Below are 25,417 nucleotides of genomic sequence, written 5' to 3' on the forward strand. Positions count from 1 at the left end.
GCACTATAATATCACATAACTTATAACGGAAAAACAAAATAACAAATAATTTCCCATTTTGGGTACTTATTCAACAAAACCACATGAAACCATACTATCCAGAAAAACCACATACACGAAAAAAAGACCTCAGTGGAAGCAACTTTCATCACAATATTCAATGTCATACAGAAATACTACATTAATACAAAGAGAATTAACAATATCCGACAATTTGCACTGAAATGACAAGTCTAGCTCGTCATGGCCTCCCGGTGCCAAATCGCACAATGACGAGCTACACCCGTCATAAAATTTAAACTATTACAGCATCACGTAGGATTACTATATATTGATGTTTTGAAAGTTATATAATGATAAACCATCTATAATATACTTTTATATAACTTATGTTTCAATTATCAGAATTCAAAAAAAAAAAAAAAATAAAATAAAATAAAATAAATCGTAGTGGAACATGTTAGGTTAAAACTTCGAACACCTCGAAGCAGAATAGTTATACTTGACCGTAGCAGGGTACAATTTTTACACATTTCTTTTACTGGTAACATAATTACAATGACCATTCGAGAAACTGACAATATACAAATTTCATTCAGAGTGGTTATTAATAGTGTCCGTAATACTCCGAAACATTCTTTGGTTAACATGAAATGTCGATTGTCATTGTTCGTATACACAACTATGCAATTCATAAGCATAGTGTTGAATTGTATAACAAGGTGACCTAAAAGAATGTATATAAAAAAATAATCTTATGCGTTCGGTTTACGATTATGTTGAGACACTACCCACATAATATACTTCTCACTTCACTTGATGGGCACATATATCTGGCCTCCATAGATCCACAGCCATTTAACCATAAAGTTGAGCTAACGCTTAATTTAATTTTACATCTTAATTGAATTTAACAGTATCATAAATATGTCATAAATTGGTCCTGCCTGCACTTAAATGCCAGAGCAAAAGAGAGAACGAACCAAAGCAATTGTCTTCTTAACATATAATGGTCCCCCCTCTGCCAATCTGAGCAGAATTTGGCACAATAGGAATAAAATTATCCAGAGACAATATATTACCAGATTTTCTGTCCCGTGCTAAAGACAAACAAGACCTCCGTGTACACTAGAGTTGAGTTGACTTTATTTTGAGTTTAACGTCCCTTTCAGCAGCGAGGCTATATGAGACGTGGACTTACTGATTAACGTGGAATCCGAACCACATGAGCTCCCGCCGGGAATCGAACCCGGGTCTCCCACGCCAAAGGAGCGTACACTAACCGCTTAGCAACGAAGGAGCTCAGAGTATATACTCGAATGCATACCAATTTGAAATTCACATAATTCAATTAACATGTAAAGCTCTGGATCCACACATTCCACATTGCCACGGCACTAAAAGAAGACTCAACACTTCAAACAAAAGAAATCTCGCTTTTTCTGATGTTTTATTTACAAATTATTGTTACTTATTTTTGACTTAGCAGATTACATACTTAAGCGCTTCTGAAAAAAAACAAACTTGAAAGACATTTACCTTAAAGATAATCTGCGTACTGCGTAAAATGCTTACCTGCGTAAAATATATTTACTTTTGCTAGTTCTTTTTCGCAAGCGAAGAAAAATTGATTCTCAACTTTTCTCATGTAATCCTCAATAACTAATTGATCCTCTGATTCATCTTCAGGTTTGTGTTTGACTGCATTTTGTAACATTGTCTTCAGTTTCTGTGTACAGAAAGAAGAATTGTTCTATGTAAAGATGCAAAGTACTCCTCATGCAAAGTTCCATATGTCATAAGCACTCTCATGATTTGAGGTTTGTTCGCATTAACTATAAAGAACGCACGCTCTATTGGGCTAAATATTAATCAGAGTTTCTATAAATAAAATTATATCTAAATCGGACTTAAAACAAGAGAAATAATATATTTTCGTTGAAAGTGAATTATAAAATACATTGCATAAATATCTTTGAATTGCGTATACAAGGATAGTTGAAAAATCCATTATTTCGACCTTCCTCCCTTCCTTCTTCTATGAACTCATAAACATATAAAGTATCCAATACGCAGTCACAATGCAATCATGACCATATTACATACTGCCACTGCGATCAGGGCCCAAGAGGGACATTTCTAGGGACAGCATATTTAAAAAACTATCGAGATTGAAGTATGGTAAGAAAAGAAGTTTGTCCATCAGAGAGAAATGCAAGGGAGAGCTATGTTGATACCACAGCGTGACTGAGTTTTAGGCGTTACGACAATCCTGCTCTAGAAGAAACTAAGACTATTGCTTATTGAGTGTCAGAGTAGAACTATATTTTGTCTTTTGTCAGTTTTACTATTAGTTTTGCTTTCACTTAACTTAATTGAATACACATACGGGGAAGAAGGATGCAACATTTTCTTGGAAACAGTGATGTTTGGACGGCACTTTTTCACTGGCCGGGGGCAACAAATATTTTTAAATACGGATTTGACACACACACTATATATATGGCTCGGTCCACTGTGGTGTTCCTCCTGTGGTACTGTATCTGTTTTCATTTGATTTCGTTGCTGACCCAGATGACTCAAAGGTAAAAGTAACTGAAAAACTAGGTAGTTGGTACAGCCGAAGACTCATCAAGACTACCTCAGTCTTGTAATCTTCCAGCTGTATTTTATCGTAGTTAAGGCAATAATAGTTTTGATGTTAGAATACTCTTTAAGATGAATCGAGTGATACCAGTGAAAGAGACTGGGATTTGTTTTTATTGTGGAAGACTTTCTTAAAGTTTTAGTACTATCAATGAAGAGATTTTGCTCGTTCTAATTGTCGGGGATTCTGATCGCAAGAAACATACCGAACACATTGTAACAAAAACATAGTCACATTTATTTATCTAAAAACTGGTCAAGGTTGGACGATATATGTTTGCTTCTAATAGTATACGATATATCAAACTGAAGGTATTAAAATTCAAAATTGAAAGGATTTTGAAGCTTCAAAGAATCCTAGAAATCATGCAATGTTTAGTACATTAAATCTACCTTGATGTATTCAAAAAAAAAATAAGTTTTAAAGCATCATTATCAAGTAATTAAAGCAATCTTGAGGTGAAAGAGTATTTTTTAAAAAATATAATTTCTAAACATACATAATTAACAAATAATTCTTACTATTCATAAACGAAAAATTTGTTATACAATAATTGCTGAAAACAAAAAAGTCAACGTAGAAATTACCTGATATGAAATATATTGTTTCCTCCACTCAGGTGTTAAGTGAGCTGCCAAATGCTCTGTGAATCTCATGCTGGATTGGTTTAAGTGTTACATAAAACTGTCTACCTTTAAAAAATATATTAAATAATAAAAATATTGATTTAAATGTTTCTTGTGCAGTAATATGAAAAACATGTTGGCCTTATGCAGAATCGTTTTGGCGTAGGATTAGCGTCATACTAAACAGGAAACATATGTTAGTCGAACTCTTTAGTATGGCACTAATCACGCATCAAGGCACTAATCACGCAACGACTCTCCACAAGGCCCGTTAGTACTAACAAGAATTTTACTAAGGATAACTACTCTAAACATAGTTGTCTAATGAATACCCAAGAGCTTGACGCACTAAAATATGACTTGTTAGAAATAAAAATAAGTATCGAGAACTAATTATTTTGAACATGGTTGTGGTGGAAGTTTACGACATGTGATATGTATTATAGTGACAATTACTGTCAGAATGAGATATTGAAACTGATTCATCTGTCAATATATTTACCATCCAGGAAAGGTTTGATTTTCACTAAATATTTTTTCGGTGTACGAATTAGGGAAAATCTAGAGAGGGAATACTTTTATATTTACAGCGTACACGGGAAGAAATAGCATAAGAGGGAAAACCTTCTACACAGTCACAAAAGAAGAATAATCAAACACTTGTTTTAATAGTGATTTTTAAATTTCATGAAGTTTTAAAAGTGAAGATGAATCAATGAATATACAAAATTATTTTTTTTAAATTAAATTGTTTGATTAATTGTAATCAACTTCCTTTTCTACATCGGAAATAATTTACACTGCACCTACAACTTAAAAAAGTAAATAATTATTCTGTGGGTTCATATTCGATTCAAGCACTGACATTAGGAACCCCACGCCACGCGCACATCAAGCAGATATTCTTAATAATTTATCCCATTCAATGAGTATAAATATTTTTAACTATGAAACATTTTAAACAAAGATGTTGAAGCAAAATTTAGAAAACAGTGCTCAAAAAATCTTACATAAAAAATTTCAAAAACTAATTTTTTTTAATTTGAAAATTATCGTTAAAAGCTTTTATATGGATGAAAGCATATTTTTAGTATTTTTAAATATTTTTTTTACTGAGGGCAAATTTTTTAACGTGAGGATTTTGAACAAAGATGTTCAAACAAAAAATTTAGAAACAGTGATCAAAATATTTCAAAAACAAAACTTCAAAAAACTTTCCAAATGCTCAACCAATTAGGTGCTAGGTGTTCATGAACAAAGATTACAACAGCACAAGAGAGAGCGCAGTGTGTGGTGTGGTTGGCTGAGACTAAATAAACCAATTAACGTGTAAAGGAACTTCAGACGAAAGTACCAACCGGACTCAGCAGACATAAAGACCATTAAAACATGGTTTGAGAAGTTTTTACCCACGAAGAGAGTCAACCGACAGCCTGGCTCGGGCAAAGCACGAACGTCTTAGTAAACTGCGGATGAGGTCAGGGAGGCCTTCAATAGAAGCTCAACAAAGTTAGTTCGCAGAGCTGAGCTGAGCTGATTTTAGTTTAGCGTCCCTTTCAGCAGCGAGGTTATATGAGACGTGGACCTACTGATTAACGTGGAATCCGAACCACATGAGCTCCCGCCGGGAATCGAACCCGGGTCTCCCACGTCAGTTCGCAGAGCGTCACGCGAGCAGAACATCCCACGTTCAACGGTCCCAAAGGATGTTCATGCCATTAGTGTTGTAAAAAAAACGGTTTTTTTTGTGAAGTTTTTTTCAATAAAAAAACATCGTTCTTTTTCATGTTCTTTTTCAAATGTCTGTTTTTTTTTCTGGCAACTATTATTTATTGATTTATGTTGCAGATTATTGAAATAATCAACAGAACTTGAGTCGAAGCCTTCGTAATTTACAAATCGTTTGTTTCTTTGTACCTATACGAGCAAAATTGTGTGATTATTCCTTTCAGCCCCAGGTCATTTTTGGCGTTTTCCTACATTTCCAGTTAGTGACATATTGCTCAAAAACTATTCATTCGATTGATATGGTTAAGACCTTGTTTTTTAGAAAATAAATGTCGCTATTTTTTGGTGTAAGTTGCATTGCAGTGTTGCCAATGGGTGGGAAATTATTGAGGGAAATGTAGGAATGAAAATTTACAAAAAATTCCCTAACCGAATTTAATTTTTTTTTGTATCTAGCACCACTGCTGATATAGGGTTCAAGTCACTCAAACAAATCCTTGGTGTGTTGACAAGATACAGTGAAATCCTGAAGTCGCTGGTTTCTATTCAAAGAGGGAAAGAAAAAAATCTGTCATACACATGAAATTTTGACACTTTTTACGCCTCAGAAGCAAAAATCAAATATTCCGGGGTATAGCTTCTCTAATTATCCTATTGAAACTTTTTATGGTGAGTTCTGTAGGCCAAAGAGGAAGCTTTCAGGTAGTGGTACGTTTGTTTCAATGTAGCCAGTAAGAGGGTAATAATAGAGGGGAAAAGGGAAATTTTCCGAATTTTTCACCTAATAGCGGGAATTAATTGTTTTGGCTGGAAACACTGCCATCAGACAGACGAAAACTATCTGAAAATAAACCGTAGTACTCCAAGAATACATCCTACAAATATCATGGCGATATATAACAAAATAAGCATGAAATTAAAAAAAAAATCTCATTCTATCCAGAAATTCACCATTTTCTTACCATTTCCAGAACATGGTTTATTATAAACCTCAACTGTACTTCCCCTAATTATTCTAGTGAAACTTTTTATGGTGCGCTGTGTAGACTAAGGATGAGGCTGTTAGACACTGTACATTTGTTTGAATGTAGCCAACAAGAAGGAAATAATATAAATAAAAAAGGGAATTTTTCCCCCAAATTTGCCCCTAAAATCTGGAATTAAAATTTTCTGTAGCTGGCAACACTACTATTAGACACACACAAACTATCTTAAAATAAGCTTTGGTATCCATCTAATATATCCTACAAGTATTGTGACGATATCTAATAAAGTACGCATGTTAATAAAAAATATCTCATTCTACCTTTAAAAAAATCGCAGTTATCTTTCCAATTAGAGAACAAGGTCCACTGTAAACCTCAACTGTACTTCCCCTAATTATCCTATTGAAACTTTCTATAGTGCGTTGTGTAGAGCAAAGACGAGACTTCCAGATACTGGTACGTTTGTTCCGATATAGCCAAGAAGTGGGAAATAATATAGACAAAACATATAATTTTTCCAAAATTTCCCCCTAAAATCTGGAATTAAAATTTTCTGTAGCTTGTAACACTGCTATCAGACAGACGCAAACTATCTTAAATTAAACTTTGGTACACCACTAATATATCCTACAAGTATTATGGCGATATTTAAGGAACAAAGCTTCTAATTACCAAAAATATATTACGGTAAACAGAAAAGTAAGGAAAAACTAGAAAAATCAAGGGTTAAAACCTAAATACGAATTTTACGTGCGCCCCCTAATTACCCCATTGTAACGATCTGTACTTTCGTTTGTTAAGTAAGGACAAATGTTCGATTGGCGTAAGTTGACTTGCACTCGGACGTATAGGTGCGGATTTATAAACAAAAATTTCTAATTTTTTGCCCAAATATAGGAGAATTTTAATTTCCCTAATTGGCAACACTGCGCGCAGGCCCGTCCAATTGATGTCAAAAGTTAGGTATCCATCCGAGGTATCTACCTGGCAAGTCTTAAGGATGTCTTTCTACAACGAAGGAAGCTACAAGGGAAAAAAGAAGTAAAATAAATTCGAAATTAGAAAATTCTCGAATTTTTGACTAGGGTGAAATTTGAGAAGGAAATTCGACACCAGAAGAAAAAGAAATTAATATGATAAACTATGGTCCAACCATGTTTTGCAAGAATAATATCCCGATATCTTAATTAGTGTCCACACAGGAGCGGATTAAAGAAGTGACACACCTGTGTGTGCCACTTTGGCCACCTGGGCCACCGAGTATACATTTGATTACATTTTTTTTTGACTACTAACTCGTGTTGTTTTTCTTGTAGTTATAGTCTCGACTAATAATATCGTTGTAAACAATAACTTCATAAGGAAAATTTTCTCTCCTTTTTACATCTGAGTTCCAACACTGTTGGTGAGAAATGTAGGGTGTTTCAAAATAAATTTTTGGGTTTTAACTCTTCGTAGTACTTATTACATTTTACGTACAATTATAAGCAATGCATCAAGTAAAAGAGCAAAACGAAAATTAGAATGAGTAAAACAAAATCTTGCTAAATGGAGAAGAAAGTTTTAGTTTCGTTTTATTGTTCTTATTTACTGCTCTTTTGATGAAATTTGCCACATACATGTCTTTGCCAATTATACACATACTGACATTAAAAGAAATACCGGACGAATTCCTTATCAAATTATATTCCTAGAACACATATTTATAGACATGCGACAATAATTTTGGACATGAGTATACATGCGTGCGTACAAAACTGTTTGAGTTGCTCTTTCATTTGATATAATATTTATAATTGTAAGTTAATTGTAATAGATACTACAAAGTTTCAAAACCCTAATATTAATTTTGAAACACCCTGCATTACTTCAAATTGAGTCATCCTATATTCATGTCTTCTATATACATATCATCAGGGCCGGTCCTAGTCAATTTGTCACCTCGTGCAATGGCATAATTTGCCGCCTTCCCCTTTCTCCAGAAAGAACAAATCTTAAAAGTCATGATTTTAAGTATGCTACTCCAGCATGAACAACAAAGGTGAGGATAAGTGCAGTCGCACTCAGAAAGGCTTAAATACTTACTAAAAATGCAATTCCGTTGTGTCTGTTTTTTCCTTTAAATATTAATCTATTATGTTAGTGAAAGATATAGCAAACGCACCTGCAGAGGAAAGATGGTAATCCTTTTTATAGAATTCACTATCGAGCTTCAATCTCAATGTATCAGTTTGCAATTCCAGTGCAGCTAGCTCTCTTATCTTTATTTCTTGATTTTTTCTTCTACATCTTCTAACATTTAAAAAAAAAACTTGCTTCTATCTTCAATGATAAGGAACTCGTTTCTGACAAAAACAAGACTAGTTTCATATCAAAACTGTGATAACTTACTAAATGGAACAGATATTCACTACTATTCGAGAATTGAATTCTTGCATTTGACAACAATCAAGCAATTTGTGCTCGGATTTATTCGACCATTTGCTTTAGCATTGTCCATGTGACCTTAAACTAATGCAACCTAAACATAATTTATGAATGTAGTATTCAAATAGAAGGTCAGCTTAGTAAATGTAACTACCATCATTATGAAGTCTGTTTCCAACAAGAAATATTTAATTTAAATAATATACTGTGACAGATTTTGCCGGACCATCCAAGCTTGCCGTTCCTCGCAAATGTACGTGTTGCATATATGCAGTGGCGTATTTAGGGGGGGCTTCCGGACTTGAGCCCCCCCGAAATCTTACATACTGTAGTAAAGTATATGAAATATCTTGCAGAATTTAAACATTTTCAGGCAAAGCCCCCCCCCCCCCGAAAGTTAGCAAAGCCCCTCCAGAAACAAAATCGTAAATACGCCACTGCATATATGGTAGAGCCGGCTCTGCATATCATATATATCTAGTCGACAAATTGTTTATATATGACATTTAGAAAAATACTATTAGGCAAATTAGTATTAGTTTTTACCTTTACACAAGTTATTGGAATTTTATACTGTTTGTGACATTATTTTCGTACTTATTAAAGGCCTGCTTTCACAAAAAAAAAAAAAAATCATTTCTACTTTTATTTCTTAGTTGATATTGATGAAAACTGCTGAAACCCGAATTGTTAATAGGTATGGTATTCATATAAATTGTAAAATATTTGTAGCGTATCAGTATCTAGCGTTTAATTTATGTTGCATTTTACGGTGATTACACCTACATAAAAATATTTCATACTTAAATGGACGTAAGATGTATTACAAATGACTATTTAAAAAAAACGAAATTTAGAAAAAAAACGAGAGGCAATGTTTTTTTCTAAAAAAAAAAACGTACATTTCTGAAAAAATACGAACCGTTTTTTTTTTTTTTTTCTATTTACAACACTACATGCCATATTCTTCATACTTTTTGCTCACAAAAGCAAGTTTCATTATTATCCTGCTTGAATGTTATTCAACCGAACATCACAAGACAATACTGTGATGCTACATGTCAGTAAGAGGCAGCACAATATATTTGATATCAAATAGAAGTGACCTGAGCCCAAACATGTGAGGCCCGAATTCTTGGGTTTCGGGCCACGGGACCGATTTTAACATCGCCGCTGTGCTCAGGGTACCCGGTTCTTTCCAACGCCCCATCTTGCGTTTCCAACTCCATGTCTAACATGGTTTCCTTACTGTAGGGGGATTTTCATGGCATATTCTCCATGTACTTGTCCAAGAGTAACAAAGACATTACAAAGCTGTGGAAATTAACAAAGCCTTAGACTGGGACAATTTCTTTTTATTGTATATTTAAAGTACACGGGAAATAGTGAACTAAAATGGAAACGCAACACTCCTTTCTTGCAAATCTTTATTTTTTAACTTATGATTTTTAATTTATTTTTTACGTGTTTTCAAAACTCGGGTAGAAAGAGGTTTCCATTGCTGGTGCAATCATAGTTTTATTGTTATTATTAAAGTTCGAGTCGATAAAGAGGAAGGCGGATAGCAAGATGGAGTTTTTAATTCGGTATACCTAACAATAGAGCACGAATATTGACGGGTCCCATTTGCGATTATTGTGATAGTTGGGGTCACGTGATTTAGTTACGCTACTATTAGCAACATTAAAAATAATATAATTTGAATTGTATTTATGCGTGTGTTAGTGGAATAATTCATTCTAGGAAAGTGAAGGGATTAAACATGTCATATGGGTCTTTAATACGAAGGAGCTTTCGAAGAAAAACAGGTCACAGAAAGATATTATATACGCAGGTCCTAGAAAACATTTACTTATATAGCCTATATTTTTGACGATTCTGAAATCTACGAGGTGGATCAATGTGCCTTCCCAAATTTTAAAAGGGTATTATCAATGTATCCATATTGAATGAAAGAAAATTGACCTCTGTACTAATCTATTTAGTATATAACACCCTAAAGTTTCATCAAAGAGCACATGATAGGTCAAAACCCTCCAAATTTTGAATTTTTAATGATTTTTCTCCATTAACAGGAACAAGCAGAACCAATCAAATTTCACAAAATTATAAATATTCGACTCCTAAAGAAAATTTATCAGGTGTTTTATCGCAATTCCCAAATTAGGGGATGTGCTAATGAACCCCTTCCTAAAATTTAAGTAGAGTGTGCATCAATGTACCTAAGTCTTATGAAAAAGAGAATTGATCCTGTACCTAACCATATAGCTATAAGTTGTAGTAAAGCCTGATCTAAGAATAATTCGTTAAACTCGTGTAGTTTTCTTCATCTAAATATTTATTTCTTTCCCTATTTAGTGGGAGCATGGGAAGCATATCCACTCATGTAATACCATGATTGTTCCATTCGGACAAATTTTAAGGGTTATGATCCCTGTTCCCCTTGTATATAAATACATAAATTAATAATAATAATAATAATAATAATAATAATAATAATAATAATAATAATAATAATAATAATAATTATTATTATTATTATTATTATTATTATTATTATTATTATTATTATTATTATTATTATTATTATTATTATTATTAAGTCTAATTGTAGGACGAAGAACTATGGGTTCTGCAAGTTGCTTCCAGTCATTATACTCATTCCATGCTAGACCCGAACCATGCGAGTACATGCAGATATACATATATTGTTTCTTCTCCCACCAAATAGGAAAAGAAAAACTGAAATATTATGTTATTTCTCAAAGCTTCATGGAGAGCAAATTCTGCAAGTTTTGTTTCATTATGACAAATTTTATAGAATATGACCCTTGTACTTCTTTCTATGTATAGGGGAGAGGGGCGACAAACGAACATCGTGAGACACAGTTGATGGATGGACACGCAGCGTTCTTTACTCTGTGCAGAAAAAACTTGATTTCTTAGAGCAAAAGTAAGTTTTCATTTATGTCTCTGTAAGCTTATATTTGTAATAAGCACTGGATTTTTGAAAACTTATGTATGTTGCATGAAAGTGTAATTCTTTACAAATAATTTCATTTATGTTCAATTGCCCTGCGTGGAGTAATTTTTCAGTTATAGGGATTAATGATCCTGAAGTTCGGTTGGGGCACATTAGTACACATGCATGTGGGGTGGATTGGTACGTACCAATGTGCCCCCACTGCATTGTACCAATCTACCCCTTCCATTTGTAATTATAACGGAGACTACTCTTTGTGCATTTCCCATGTACCACAGTTTTCATTGTGATGAACATCAAGTAGAAAAAGTTACTAATAATACAGGTTATCTCTTGTGTGATCGCTTGATTTCCGTAATCAAAGCATAAAAATAAATTAATCAAAAAAATATGGAAAACTTTCCTATTATTATATTTCCGACTTTCCGGAGCTATAGGTATAGTTGATAGGTATACAAACTTTCGAATGGAAAATTGTTTACCTTTTCAGGACGAACGGCTCAACCCTTGAGCCAGCAATTCAAACCTCTCTAGCTCAGCTCCTAATTAACCTAGAGATATGACTTTGGTATGTATCTCTTCAGAAAGGATGGAACTTTTTAATCCTGTGTATATCATTCATGTAGTGGGTCCCGCCATGAAGGGGGAGGGGGGCAATTTGGGTGTTTATAGCTTTCCCTCTCTCCCTTCATTGGTGGGAGGTACCCCCCTGATGGAGCTACAAGGATAAAAAATGGCATCCATAGAGACAAATGAACATACTTACTAGCCATACCCAGTCCATGACTTTTGGGCTTAAGAGGGGTGAATAGGAGGGGTATTGAATTTACCCTTTTTCTTATTGTATATTTTCTTATAAAGACAAAAAAAAATATTTCAAATTTGAGGAACTCTGGCAACATTGTTATTCATCGTACGGAAGAAAAAAAATCTCACATTTACGACAGATATTTGGGACAATGATACACAAAAGTCAAACCCGTCGGTTCAATACGATTAGAGAAAGAAATTCGGAACCCCACACCTACGTGACACATCCTGTATATTATTCAATATCCACTGTAATGTACTCTAACGTTGACAGCCCTAGCGACATTCCTAATTATCACAGACTCACAAACCATGCCTCGTTGAAAACCTTATAGACCAGCCATTCCAACAATGTAACTTTTGTGTGTCTCGGGCCAAACCAGTAAAAGAAGAAGAAGACAAAATTCAAAATTTTGGGTGAAAAATCAAATTTTTCCAAATTTGTCCGACTATGGCAACACTGGTATTTGTCGTACGCAAGGAAAAAAATTCTCACATTTACGCCAGACATTGGGAGCAATGATATAAAAAAATACGGGTTTAGGTACAATAGGAATGGAGAAAAAAATTCGGAACATCCAACCTACGTGAATCATCCTGTATTTTGCTCGAGAGATTGTGGTATACGCTAACATTGGCAGGCTTGGCCACGCTCCTAATTGTCACAAACATATCAGCTATACCTCGTTGGAAACCTTATGAGACACCCATTTCAACAGGGTAACTTTCGTGTCTCTCGGGCCAAACTAGTAAAAGAAGAAGAAGACGAAAGTCAAAATTTTTGCGAAAAAATCTATTTTTTCCAAATTTGTCCGACTATGGCAACACTGGTATTTGTCGTACTCAAGGAAAAAAATTCTCACATTTACGCCAGACATTGGGAACAACTATGCAGAAAAATGAAGGGTTTAGGTGGAATAGGAGTGAAGAAAAAAATTCGGAACGCCGACCCTACGTGAATCATCCTGTATGTTTTCGAGAGATTGTGGTATAAGCTAACATTGGCAGACTTGGCCACGCTCCAAATTGTCAAAAACATATCAGCTATACCTCGTTGGAAACCTTATAGAACAGATATTCCAACAAGGTAACTTATTGATCAAACACACACAGACACACACACACACACACACCGAGAGAGAGAGAGAGAGCGAAAGGAAAACAGTTATCACCTCAGAACGCACCGTTCTATTTTTAGCTTGGTCAAGGTCAGCTATAGTTATCAGTTGAACCTAAGGGTCGTAAATATGCAATACATTTCTTTCAACTTCAAAATCTTCCTCCCGAAGCAAATGGAAAGAAAAGCAATGATCTTTCGACGAACAATGTTAGGTGAGCCAATGCGAGTTTATTCTCTGCCGTTAGTAGATTCTATGCCGTTAGTTAGCATTCCTACTGCACTTACACGGTTTATTTTTTGCACAATTGTTCACAATAACGGGGATAAATGTGAGAATTATTTTTCTTGCATACGACAAACAAAAGGTTGCCATAGTCCGACAAATTTGAAAAACTTGATTTTCCCCCAAAACTTTTCATTTTCGTCTTCTTTTTCTTTTACTAGATTGGCCTGACAGACACGAAAGTTACCTTGTTGGAATGTCTGTTCCATAAGCTTTCCAAAGAGGTATAGCTGACATGTTTGTGACAATTAGGAGCGTGGCCAAGCCTGCCAATGTTAGCGTATACCACAATCTCCCGAGCAAAATACAGGATGATTCACGTAGGGTCGGCGTTCCGAATTTTTTTCTCCATTCCTATTGTACCTAAACCCGTCATTTTTTTTATATCATTGTTCCCAATGTCTGGCGTAAATGTGAGAATCTTTTTCTTTGAGTACGACAAATACCAGTGTTGCCATAGTCGGACAAATTTGAAAAAAATAGATTTTTTCGCAAAAATTTTGACTTTTGTCTTCTTCTTCTTTTACTGGTTTGGCCCGAGAGACACGAAAGTTACCCTGTTGAAATGGGTGTCTCATAAGGTTTTCAACGAGGTATAGCTGATATGTTTGTGACAATTAGGGGCATTACCAGACTTGCCAATGTTAGCGTATACCACAATCTATCGAAAAAATACAGGATGATTCACGTAGGTTCGGTGTTCAGAATTTTTCCCTCCATCCCTATTGAATCTAAACCCTTCATTTTTTGACATCATTGTCCCCAGTGTATGGCGTAAATCTGAGATTTTTTTTACTTGCGTACGGTATATAACAGCGTTGCCACAGTCTGACATAATCTGAAGAAATGTATTTTTGAAAAAAAAATGATTTTCGTCTTCTTCTTCTTTTACTAGTTTGGTCCGAGAGACACGAAAGTTACTTTGCTGAAATGTATGTTCTATAAGGTTTCCAACGAGGTATGGTTTGTTTATGTGTGACATTTAGGGGCGTCGCCAAGCCTGCCAACGTAAGGGTAGACGAAAATTTCTCGGGAAAATAGGAACAGGATGATTCACCTAGATTCTATCTTCCGATTTTTTTAACCTAGCTATTGTACCTTTGCCCTTCATTTTTTGTTATAATTATTATCAATGTCTGGCCTACAGGTCAGAATATTTTTTCTAGCGTACGACTAGAAACAGTGTTGCCAGACTCTCACAAATTTCGGAAAAATAAAATTTTCACTTTTTCTCCATCTTCTTCTTCTTCTACGGGTTGGGTACGGTAGCCTCAAAGGTTATCTTACTAGAATATTTGTTTCATAAGCTTTCCAACAAGGTATAATTCATACCCATGGAAGAATTAGGAGGGGTGCTAGGACCGCCAAAGTAAAGGTCTACGATTTTCTTGAAATCCCTGCCCGTCCTGAAAAGTTGCATTTAGGAGCCATAATAGGAAAAATGTTAAGAGTCTTGCCTCAGGTCATAACATGGAGTAATTTTAATAGGCACATGTCTAACAAAATCAACCTCAAATATATATATATTTGTACATGGACGCTACATGCCAGCGTATAGTAAGCGTCATAATTATTCAACTTTCAGCAACCTATTTGAAAGTTATTCGGCGAAAATCTTGAAACTTATAAAGGTAACCAAGAGAGTTCTGTCGCTTTATGTGGAGGTCTGTGTTCAATTAGCCCTCACGCCGTGAGTTGAATGCGAATGGAGGTAAGGCGAAGGCAGTTGTTGGTGTGGATATACCCAACATACTACCTGATTGTGGCAGTTCAGTTACACAGTAGGACAAAGTGAACATGGGACCTCCACAGAGTGTCAAAAGGGCATGTATGCTGTACGAGTTCAAACTGGGGTCAAACGCCGCTGCAGAGCAGCGAAAGATATGCCATGCTTTTGGTGAATGTCGGGACTATACGGACCGTGCAACGGCGGTTTAACAAGTTTAAAGACGGTGACGAAACATTGGAAGACGCACCAAGTGCCGGAAGACCAACACATGTACAAAATTAAGATCTTCAGGCAGCAATTAAGGCAAACATGTGAGGCATGTGAGGAACTGAGACTACAATTTAGTGTGAGTGAAGAAACCGTTCGACAGCACCTCCACCAACTTGGGAAGCACTACAAGTTGAGTCGATGGGTTCCACATGATTGGATTCGGACCAGAAGGCAACGCGACTAGATACCTGTGTTTCTTTGCTGTCTTGTCTGAGAAAGGAGCCATTTCTAGACAGGGTGTTGATATATGATGAGAAGTGAGTTCTGTTCGAACCTCCACCGCGCCGTCATCATAGGTTATCATACCATGAACCGGTTCAAAACAGCCGAAACCAGAACTGCAACAAAAGAAGATCCTCCTGTAGGGTAAGGGGGTACAATTTCGAACAGGTACAATTCTGAACACAGTAAGCTTTTGCACCATTTTTCGAAATACAACAGTTCCCAACACTGAGTGAAGAATATGGCGTTGACAGTGACTCCTTTGCTTCTTTGTTTCTGATCGAGTTGTGTGTTTAATTGTTTGTTGAGGCCGTGCAGAAATTATTCTTCAAGCAAAGGTGTGTATATCAACCTTAGGAAATGTCGTACTATAAAATACCTCATTGTTTTACGTTGTATTGTTGCTTTAAATTGCGAAATGTTGGTTGTTAGTTTATTGTAGTATGTTGCACGATCCATGATGGAAACAAGCATGGTACACCAGATGCCGTCTACGAGCAGCATTTGTAACTGTTTATTCGCAGAAAAAGTATAGCGAAAGGTACAATTTCGAACACCAATAAGGGACAATTCTGAACACTAGGTTGAAGGTACATATCTGCCAGTTGTGCTACCATTCTCAGTGTGCCTTTCGTGTTTTGTCATAACAGATGCCACGACGGAAAAATGAAAAGAAAAAGCGTCTTTTGTGGGATACTTCTAATATGGCAACAGCAGTGAAGAGAGTCTTATCGGGTGATATATCGTTAAGAGGGGCATCGGCATTGTATCACATTCCACTAGGCACCCTTCATGACCGTGTAGGCAAGGAAAAGGAAAGGCAGATTGGACTTACTCCACCGATAACAGGCAAAATTGGACATCCCACAGTACTATCGGAAGAAACAGAGAAGGCTTTGGTGAATAGGTAAGTGTATTTCGAGAACAGAAGATTAGGACTTACACCCGTGCAAGTAAAACGTGCTGCTTTTGATGTGGATGTGGCCTGTGGAGTTCAGCACCCATGGAATCCAGATGGGAAGATAGCTGGTGATGACTGGTTCAAAGCCATTATGAAAAGGCACCTAAACATAAGTTTGAGGAAACCAGAAGGACTATCGACAGCTAGAGCTGCAGGTATGAATGAAGAAGAAGTGAGGAACTACTTTAGAATTCTGAAAGGTGTAATGAATGACTTTAATTTGTTTGATAAACCTCAATGCATATACAACATGGATGAGACAGGGATTCCCTTGAATAACAGACCCATGAAAATAGTAAGTCAAAAAGGAAAGCGTGAGATCGTGTCACTAACCAACGTTGAAAAAGGGGAAAACGTGACAGTCGTTGCTTCTGGCTCTTACATTCCACCGATGATCATTTTCAAAGGTGTCAGAATGCGCCCGGAATTCAATGATGGTTTGCCACCTTGCACAGTTGTAGAGTTGAGCGAGTCTGGTTACATCAACGAAGGGCTTTTCTTTAGGTGGTTGGAGCATTTTTGTACATACAAAACTCCTGGTAAAGTTTTGCTTATACTGGACAATCATGGAAGCCACACCAATTTCAATGCTTTGAAATTCTGCCAGGAGAATGAGATCGAGCTCGTGGGTTTTACCACCTCATAGTAGGCACGTTCTTCAACCTTTAGATAGAACTTTGTTCAAGTCTCTGGAGACACACTATCACAGGAAAGCAACAAACTGGCAACATCGCCAAACCAACGACGCTCTGTCGAAGCTCAGATTTAATCCTCTCTTTTGCGAGGCTTGGAACGAGGCAGCTTCTGTTGGCTCGGCCATAAAAGGTTTTGCGTGTACTGGAATCATGCCCTTTTCGGACGACACTGTTCCAAAGTCCAAATTCTCTCCTTCCCACCTGTTCGTATCGTCTTCGGAAGAAATATATCAGTCTAGGAATAACACTGAAACTAATGACATTAGTGCACCAGGAACATCGAAAATTGATGATTCGCCTACATCACAAGATGAAGATAGACCCACTATTATCTCACTCACACCAACTACCTCAGGTTCTCCTGTGCCACAAGACGAAGACAAACCTACAATTCTCTTACCTACACCAAAACCCTCCGATTCCTAGGAAAATGCTTTGGTTTGTAACATCCTCAAAACTCCTGAGAAGAAACCTACACGTAAAAGAAAACTCCTAACCTCGCCCCATCTTACAAGCAACGCTCACATTGGTGAAGTACAGGCTAAGAAATTCTGTGTTGTTAACCGGCCTACTTTAGGAAAGATGCTTCAAGTTGCAAGACAGCCACAAAGAAGCAGGGCATTAACTCCAAAAAAACGAGGACATATATGGCTTTTGCCAGTTGAGCTATTACAGTGAAGAGTCCGTTGTGAAAGGCGACTGCATACGATGCCAGTCTTGCCAAGTGTGGTGTCATGAAGTGTGTGTAGGTGTACAAGGTAAGAAACAATTTATTTGTGGAAAATGTGTGTGATCGAAATTGTACCTACCAGTGTTCGGAATTGTACCTGATGTGGCACAAATCTGAACGTTTCTGTGCTAACAAAAAAATTATGTTTATGCACATTGTAACAGAGCTTTTTTCTTAATATTTCTATAACGCAACACATAGATTGCAAACTTTGTATTTACCAAAAATTGTCCTGTTATTACGTCTAGTTTGCCCGAAAATAAAAAAGTTTCTAAAGTGTTCGAAATTGTACCCTCTTACCCTATGTTTGGTGAAATGCTCTTGGCATCGTGCATCGGCAACTGCTACCAGCTTGTCAGAGCATCAATGCAGCAGTTGGTTTGTATTCAAGAACAACTAAAAACTATGGAGCCAGCAGATCTGTACTGGCAGCAGCAAAGGGGTAGTCCTATTATAGGACAACGCTAAGCCCCATGTGGCTAGGATGACACTGGACAGCATTCTATGCCTTGGATGGGAAACACTTGCATCCGCCATACTACCCGGACATTGCATCACCCGATTATCATCTATACTACCGCGATGGAATCCATGGCCTTCCAGAATTGGCAGAATGTCGTCGATGCTGATGGGACTATTTTTGATCTTTTAGCTACGACTTAGCTGATATATTGATGTTTGAACCTTGGGATGAAAAAGCAACAGAACCTTCTTGGTTACCTTTATAATAACAAAGCTCCGCCTTCTTTGTAGACAGGGGCCGCGGTGGTTCAGTGGTAGAGCGTTCACCTCTGCTGCTTGGGGTCCCAGGTTCGATCCCAGCCCCTGCCAAGTGAACCTTGTGGTGGACAAACACCGTGTGCGTGGGTTTTCTCGGGGTTCTCCCACTTTCTTCATTCCACCATTTCATTCATTATTCGTCATCACCGTCTCCTTTAGCTTAACCGGCATAATCGTGGGACGTAAAACTCAAAGATTTCATTTCATTTTTCCTTTGTAGACAAGGGGACGTTCGAACCAAAAGCTTTCAAAATTTTGTAAACTTTAGGTAGCCTTGGATTATTTACTTCTATTTTTCCTTATAGAGACAGAACCTCATTTATAGTACGTTTTTATCTTTGTAAATAGCTTGCGAAACTTTCAAATTTTGATGAGAATACAAGCAAGCATTGATTTTTTTATTTTATTTTATTTTATTTATTTATTTGTAACAGGTTGAACTAGGTCTGTTGAATTACTAAAGATTCTCACAAATCTTCACATTCTTTTTATGAAACATGCTTTTATTTTGCATTTTTGCTGCTATATGTCATTAACCCTTTTAAATTATGGCATTTTGAGGTATTTTGTAGACTTTCACTCAATCATCTATTGCGTCAAGAATATTTATCGTAGGATCATGGCTTATAACCCGTTTTGTTTCTAGTAAAGCAGTGTTTCCAACTGCGTTCGTAAAATTTCCCTAAAGTACCAAAATTTCCGCTCAAAGTGGGAAAAAGTAATTTTCTTTTTAAAAAATCCCTTTTTATCGCGAATATCTCCCCTTTGGTATAGGATACGATCATGCGAATGCTACTAAAAAAACTTTGCTTTATGGTGAAGAGAATGAGATACAAATAGTGGCCCTGGAATGAATAGTTTTGATGCTACAGCCGATTTACATATTTTCCCTTGATAATAACTTTTTAGTGAATTTCTATACTACCATCATCAAGACTGTTCATTGTGGGTACATGAATTGTACCTCGTTTTCTTTGCCATGAACCAGTCTTTCAAACGGTACCACTCGAATGTCTCTAGCATGTACCATAATGGAGAAAATTTGCGAAAAAAAGGAAACTTTTGTCAAAAAATCCATTTTTCCCGATTTTGGGCACCTCTGGCTGGCCCCTGTGTCAACCCACGGAGCCCCAAAAGATCTCAAACATACTACATATTATATGTAATAACTGTATGAAGTTTCAATGTTATATCTTGAAAAATAAGAGAGGAAAAGATATTGCCCCATGTGCAAATAGTGTCAGCTTTCCCCTATGTGAGCAATGGATAACCCATTTTTATATAAAAATTTCCTGACTCATCCCTAATTATCGTAGAGACATGATTGATACACCGACTTGTTTGACCAAAACCAGTCTTTTAAACGGTACCACTCCCATGTCTCTAGCATGTACCATAGTGAAGAAAATTCGCGAAAAAGGGAAATTTTTGTCAAAAAATTCCTTTTCTCTCGATTTTGGGCCCCTCTGGCCGGCCCCATGCTAGACACACGCGAGTGGTACCGTTTGAAAGACTGGTTCATGCCAAAGAAAACGAGTTACGTATCATGACTTTAGGATAAATAGCGATAATACTGTAGATACTTTACTAAAGTAATTGACTAAAAATGTGTAAAAAATGAAAAAATAAAGAAATCGAGATTTTTTTGGCACACGTGTGTTGACTCTAGCAACATGAGTCATACCTCATTTTCTTTAGCGTAAGGCTGCCTTTCACATGGTACCACTCAAATTTCGCTATCGTGTACATGTGAAGAGAAAAATGGGGAAAGGGGATTTTTTCTTTAAAAAATCCCCTTTTCCATTTTGGACGAGATTTTCCCGCTTCTGGTACACGATAGGGAAATTTGAGTGGTACATTTCGAAAGCCTGTCTCATAACGAAACCAACGAGGTACAAACCATGATTCTAGGTTAAATAGTAGTGTCAAGGATTTTTTGAAATTCTTCTCTCAAATATACCCTTTTTTTAAACCCATCGTCCATGTTTGTGACGTCACAGCCCCCAGACAGAGCAAGTGAGGCTTCAAAATGACCATAAAGCATGTTCTATGATGCTTCCATATTTGAATGAATGCAAAAAACCCGGTCTACAAAGCTTTACTAGAGACTTATAAAGCAAATTCCGAAGGTCGACGCCATGGCACAGGTGTTGTTCCATCCTAATTTAAAAGGGTTAAATCTATTGTTAAAATACTTGAGTTTGTTGAAGTTTAATTGAATATTTTATCTCAAAATATTTCATGGAAAAATAAAACAAAAAATTACGTATCTCTATTATCAAAATGTCTGTGTGATATTTCACTTTGCTCGTACCAATCTGCCCCTACATGGGAAAGATTGGTACAGATTGCATACCTTTCGTAAAATGTAATTTACTCCAGATAAGTCATTAGTAGAAACAATACTGTACATTGTAAATATAGCTAAAGAATCGCAGTAAGTAGAGAAAAAATCATGTTTCTCAAGCTGACGATATGTTCTAAAATCTCGGGTAAGTAAAAATCGTACCAATGTTCCCCCTCTCCCCTGCCGGTAAATAGATAAGTTCATTTCTTTGGTTTTTAATCATAGACCAGAGAATTATGGATACTCACTGCAATTACTGCAAGTTTGACTTCAATTGTCCCAGTCCATCTAGGCTAAATTTAAGAGTCGGAAGCCTTACCGAAACCATTTTGGCGCCAATGGGTAGGTTTGGGGAAGCTGGTGCCTAAATAGAGATACACAAAAATCTCACACTTCATTTCGTCCACAAACAAGAATTCTTTGTCCACAAGCACCAAGTATTGAGATTATTTTGACACTAATCGGCATTGGTGGTGGAGGCTGGGAGGGTGAGATACAAAGATATCTCACACTTCCTGTTGTGTACAAATGAAACTTTTGTGTGTACAAACGATTAAGAATTTTAGCTCCAATTGGCGGATATTGATGGACTGTCATATAGATAATCCCCGTCCCAATTAATGTTTGAATACCTTAAAATTGCTTTAAGCACAAACGCCGGTTTTGCATGCACAAATGTTTGAGACTATTTTGGTGAAATTCGGAAGAGTTGGGGGGCTGTCTAAATGGACGCGATTTTTTGAGACATTGAAAAAACTATTTTTGCTAAGCACATTATTTTTATGACCATGATTAAGGATTCCTCTTAATTTCACCTGTACCTAGTAAACGCGAGTTGATAATAGAATACTAGTTTATAAAGCGTTAAATGCGATTTTGGCAAAAAAAAAAAAAAAAAAAGATTTATAAGACATTTTTGTGTTGGTACCCTTCAACTTAACCTGTACTAAATGAATTCAATACGCCTCCCATCTAAAATATTTAGCAAAAGGTTGGAGGGGTGATTAGTTAAGTCTAATTTTCGAACTATTCTTTCTAGTGTTGCTCTTAAATTTGACTTGCACGCTTAAATTAAGATTATTTTTGTTATTATTTAAGGGCATATTTATTTGCAACTACATTAACAATGAGTATTTGAATTTATTGTGTGTCAACATTTCAATTGTTTTACAATAGTCGCTACTTAACAAAGTGCCACAGTCATTATTAATCAGCGTGAAATAATTGTTTACGTAAATAATTATATTATTTCATATGGACACATATTTTAGCACTCACCTTAGTGCTTCGACAGCGACGTTTGTTATAATTCTATCTATTATCGGATTGTGCCTTTTTCATGTTAAGTACAATTATAGAACGAAATAGCTAAGCAAAAGGAGTAGTAATATATTATTTACATATTCTGTTTGTTTTTCGCGCTACCCTCTAATTCTTTCTTACGTCGCCTTACGTTTAGGCTTGTGTGTTTTTACATAGCATTTTCATCCAGTTTATAAAGAAATAAGTAATGGTAGTTGAAATCGGTCTGAATTTTCCGTGGTCGTATCAAGGGGTAGCAATAATTTCTTGGCATGAAAGAACTGAACAAGGTTCAGAAACTTATCCGAAATGTTACCTCTTCTCTACAGGTCCCTTATACATGCATAAGTTTCTCTCAGAACGTAAAATTTGCTCCACACCCCAGTGGCGTATTTAGTGGGCTACCGGGCCTACCGGCGGTAGCCCTAAAATATTACAAAATAAAGTTATTCTAATATAAACTAATTTATATTGATAATGTTATACTTTAGTCTCTTCTTTCAATGATACAAGTTTGAGAACTATGAATTAAGGAACATCCACTAGTTTATTTCCACGAAGTCTGTTCGCTTCTTAAGAGATCGACATGACAAGCTGGCAGAAACCTCTTCTCTTCTTACTCCAGCCAGAATCGTAGTTATTAGCGTATGCCTCTCGCTCAACGTCTCCAACTCCTCCCACAACATACGAACAGCCTGCCAGGTAACATCAGTTTCCTCTAGAGAAATCAGGTGTTGGAAGTTGGCCCGCAAAATCGAGAAAAAATTTAAAACTCTATATAGAACGATTGCCCATCGTTTGCCCACCCAAAATTTTTGTTTGCCCACAAACAGAACCTAAGTTATACGTAAAAAACAATTTTAGGGCCAACTTCACACTGGCACAACAAAATGTGAAAATAAAATATTGCAACATGCAAATCGTTGCCCATCGTTTGCCCATGTTTGCCCAACAAAACTTTTTGTTTGCCCACAAATAGAACCTAAGTTAAACGTAAAAAACAATTTTAGGGCCAACTTCATACTGGCACAACAAAGTGTGAAAATAAAATATAACAACATGCAAATCCATTGCCCATCGTTTGCCCATGTTTGCCCAACAAAATTTTTTGTTTGCTCACAAACAAACAAAAAGTTATAAACAAAAACATTTTTACACCTAATAAACTTTACAAGCAAAATAAAAGATTTGTAAATATTTATATTCTTTCTACATTTGGGTACTTTACAATATTAATTGCTCATATTTCTCTATCAAAACCAACTATTTTGCGCTACATAAACAGAAAATTATGGAACGGACTATGCATCCAATAGTAACAATGACACAATCATATTACTACATTTGTAGTATGCAAATTGTAATATTGCGGAATCTAACTTTTTTCTATATTTATAAATACAACAACTATCATTAAACATACAAAAAGATTTGCTGAGTAAACAAAATCATTTGTGGACAAACTAAGGCAATCGTTTAGCATTCAAACAGGGGCAAACATAGGGCAAGCAATATTTGTGATTAGAAACATAGCCCACTAGAATTATCACATGTAGTCTCAAAAACGTACGAAATTAGGTTCCAGCTTCTTTTCTATCATTGGGCAAACAAAAACTAATGCTGGACAAACGAAATCAAGTGCTGGGCAAACAAGGGAAAATATACGGTAATCAATATTTGCTATTAGAAACATAGCCCGCTTAAATTATAACATGTAGTCTCAAAAACGTACGAAATCAGGTTCCAGCTTCTTTTCTATCGTTGGGCAAACAAAACCTAATGCTGGGCAAACGAAATCAAGTGCTGGGCAACAAGGGCAAATATATGGCAATCAATATTTATGATTAGAAACATAGGCCGCTTGAATTATCACATGTAGTCACAAAAACGTACAAACTTAGGTTCCAGCTTCTTTTCTATCATTGGGCAAACAAAAACTAATTCCGGGCAAACGAAATCAAGTGCTGGGCAAACAAGGGCAAACATAGGGCAAACAATATTTGTGATTAGAAACATAGCCCGCTTGAATTATCACATGTAGTCTCAAAAACGTACGAAATTAGGTTCCAGCTTCTTTTCTATCGTTGGGCAAGCAAAAACTAATGCAGAGCAAACGAAATCAAGTGCTGGGCAAACAAGGGCAAACATAGAGCAATCAATATTTGTGATTAGAAACATAGCCCCCTTAAGTCTCAAAAACGTAGTCTCGAAAACGTACGATTTAAAGTTTTTCTATCGCTGGGAAAACCAAAACTAATGTTGGGCAAACGAAATGAAGTGCTGGCCAAACAAGTGCAAACATACGGCAATCAGTATTTGTGATTAGAAACATACCTCGCTTGAATTATTACATTTAGTCTCAAAAACGTACCAAATTAGGTTCGAGCTACTTTTCTATCGGTGGGCAAACAAAAACTATTGCTGGGAAAACGAAATTAAGTGCTGAGTATACAAGGGCAAACATAGGGTAATCAATATTTGTGATTAGAAACATAGCCCGCTTGAATTATCACATGTAGTCTCAAAAACGTACAATTTAAAGCTTTTCTATCGCTGGAAAAACCAAAACTAATGTTAGACAAACGAAATCAAGTGCTGGGCAAACAAGGGCAAACATAGGTCAATCAATATTTGTAATTAGAAACATAGCCCCCTTACTTCTCAAAATCGTAGTCTTGGAAACGTACCATTTAAAGCTTTTATATCGCTGGGAAAACAAAAACTAATGTTGGGCAAACGAAATCAAGTGCTGGGCAAACAAGGGCAAACAT

The 25,417-nt window shown here is 36.2% G+C and overlaps 2 protein-coding genes across 3 annotated transcripts in view; one reads left to right on the top strand and one right to left on the bottom strand.

The window, feature by feature from the left end:
- Positions 1-22,750, bottom strand: part of LOC145685977 (solute carrier family 53 member 1-like) — a 178,176-nt gene extending 155,426 nt beyond the window's left edge. For both annotated transcript variants that reach the window (XM_081758777.1, XM_081758778.1), the window contains exons 1-3: positions 22,623-22,750; positions 3,235-3,339; positions 1,576-1,729 (exon numbers count right to left, since the gene is read on the bottom strand). In XM_081758777.1, the coding sequence (XP_081614903.1) occupies positions 1,576-1,729; positions 3,235-3,303 (223 nt within the window). In that variant the 5' untranslated portion in view covers positions 3,304-3,339; positions 22,623-22,750. The remainder of the gene's footprint in view (positions 1-1,575; positions 1,730-3,234; positions 3,340-22,622) is intronic.
- Positions 16,884-17,438, top strand: LOC145685158 (uncharacterized). The gene has a single exon (XM_081757511.1). The coding sequence runs from the start codon at positions 16,884-16,886 to the stop codon at positions 17,436-17,438; it is 555 nt and encodes a 184-aa protein (XP_081613637.1).
- Positions 22,751-25,417: the final 2,667 nt, after the last annotated feature.

This window comes from Thermobia domestica, chromosome 5 (genome assembly GCF_964235325.1).
Source record: "Thermobia domestica chromosome 5, izTheDome1.hap1.1, whole genome shotgun sequence".
Classification (NCBI taxonomy): domain Eukaryota; kingdom Metazoa; phylum Arthropoda; class Insecta; order Zygentoma; family Lepismatidae; genus Thermobia; species Thermobia domestica.

Bases quoted from the DNA above. Each gene is read 5' to 3' on its own strand.
- LOC145685158 (XM_081757511.1), top strand. From the start codon at position 16,884: ATGAAAAGGCACCTAAACATAAGTTTGAGGAAACCAGAAGGACTATCG.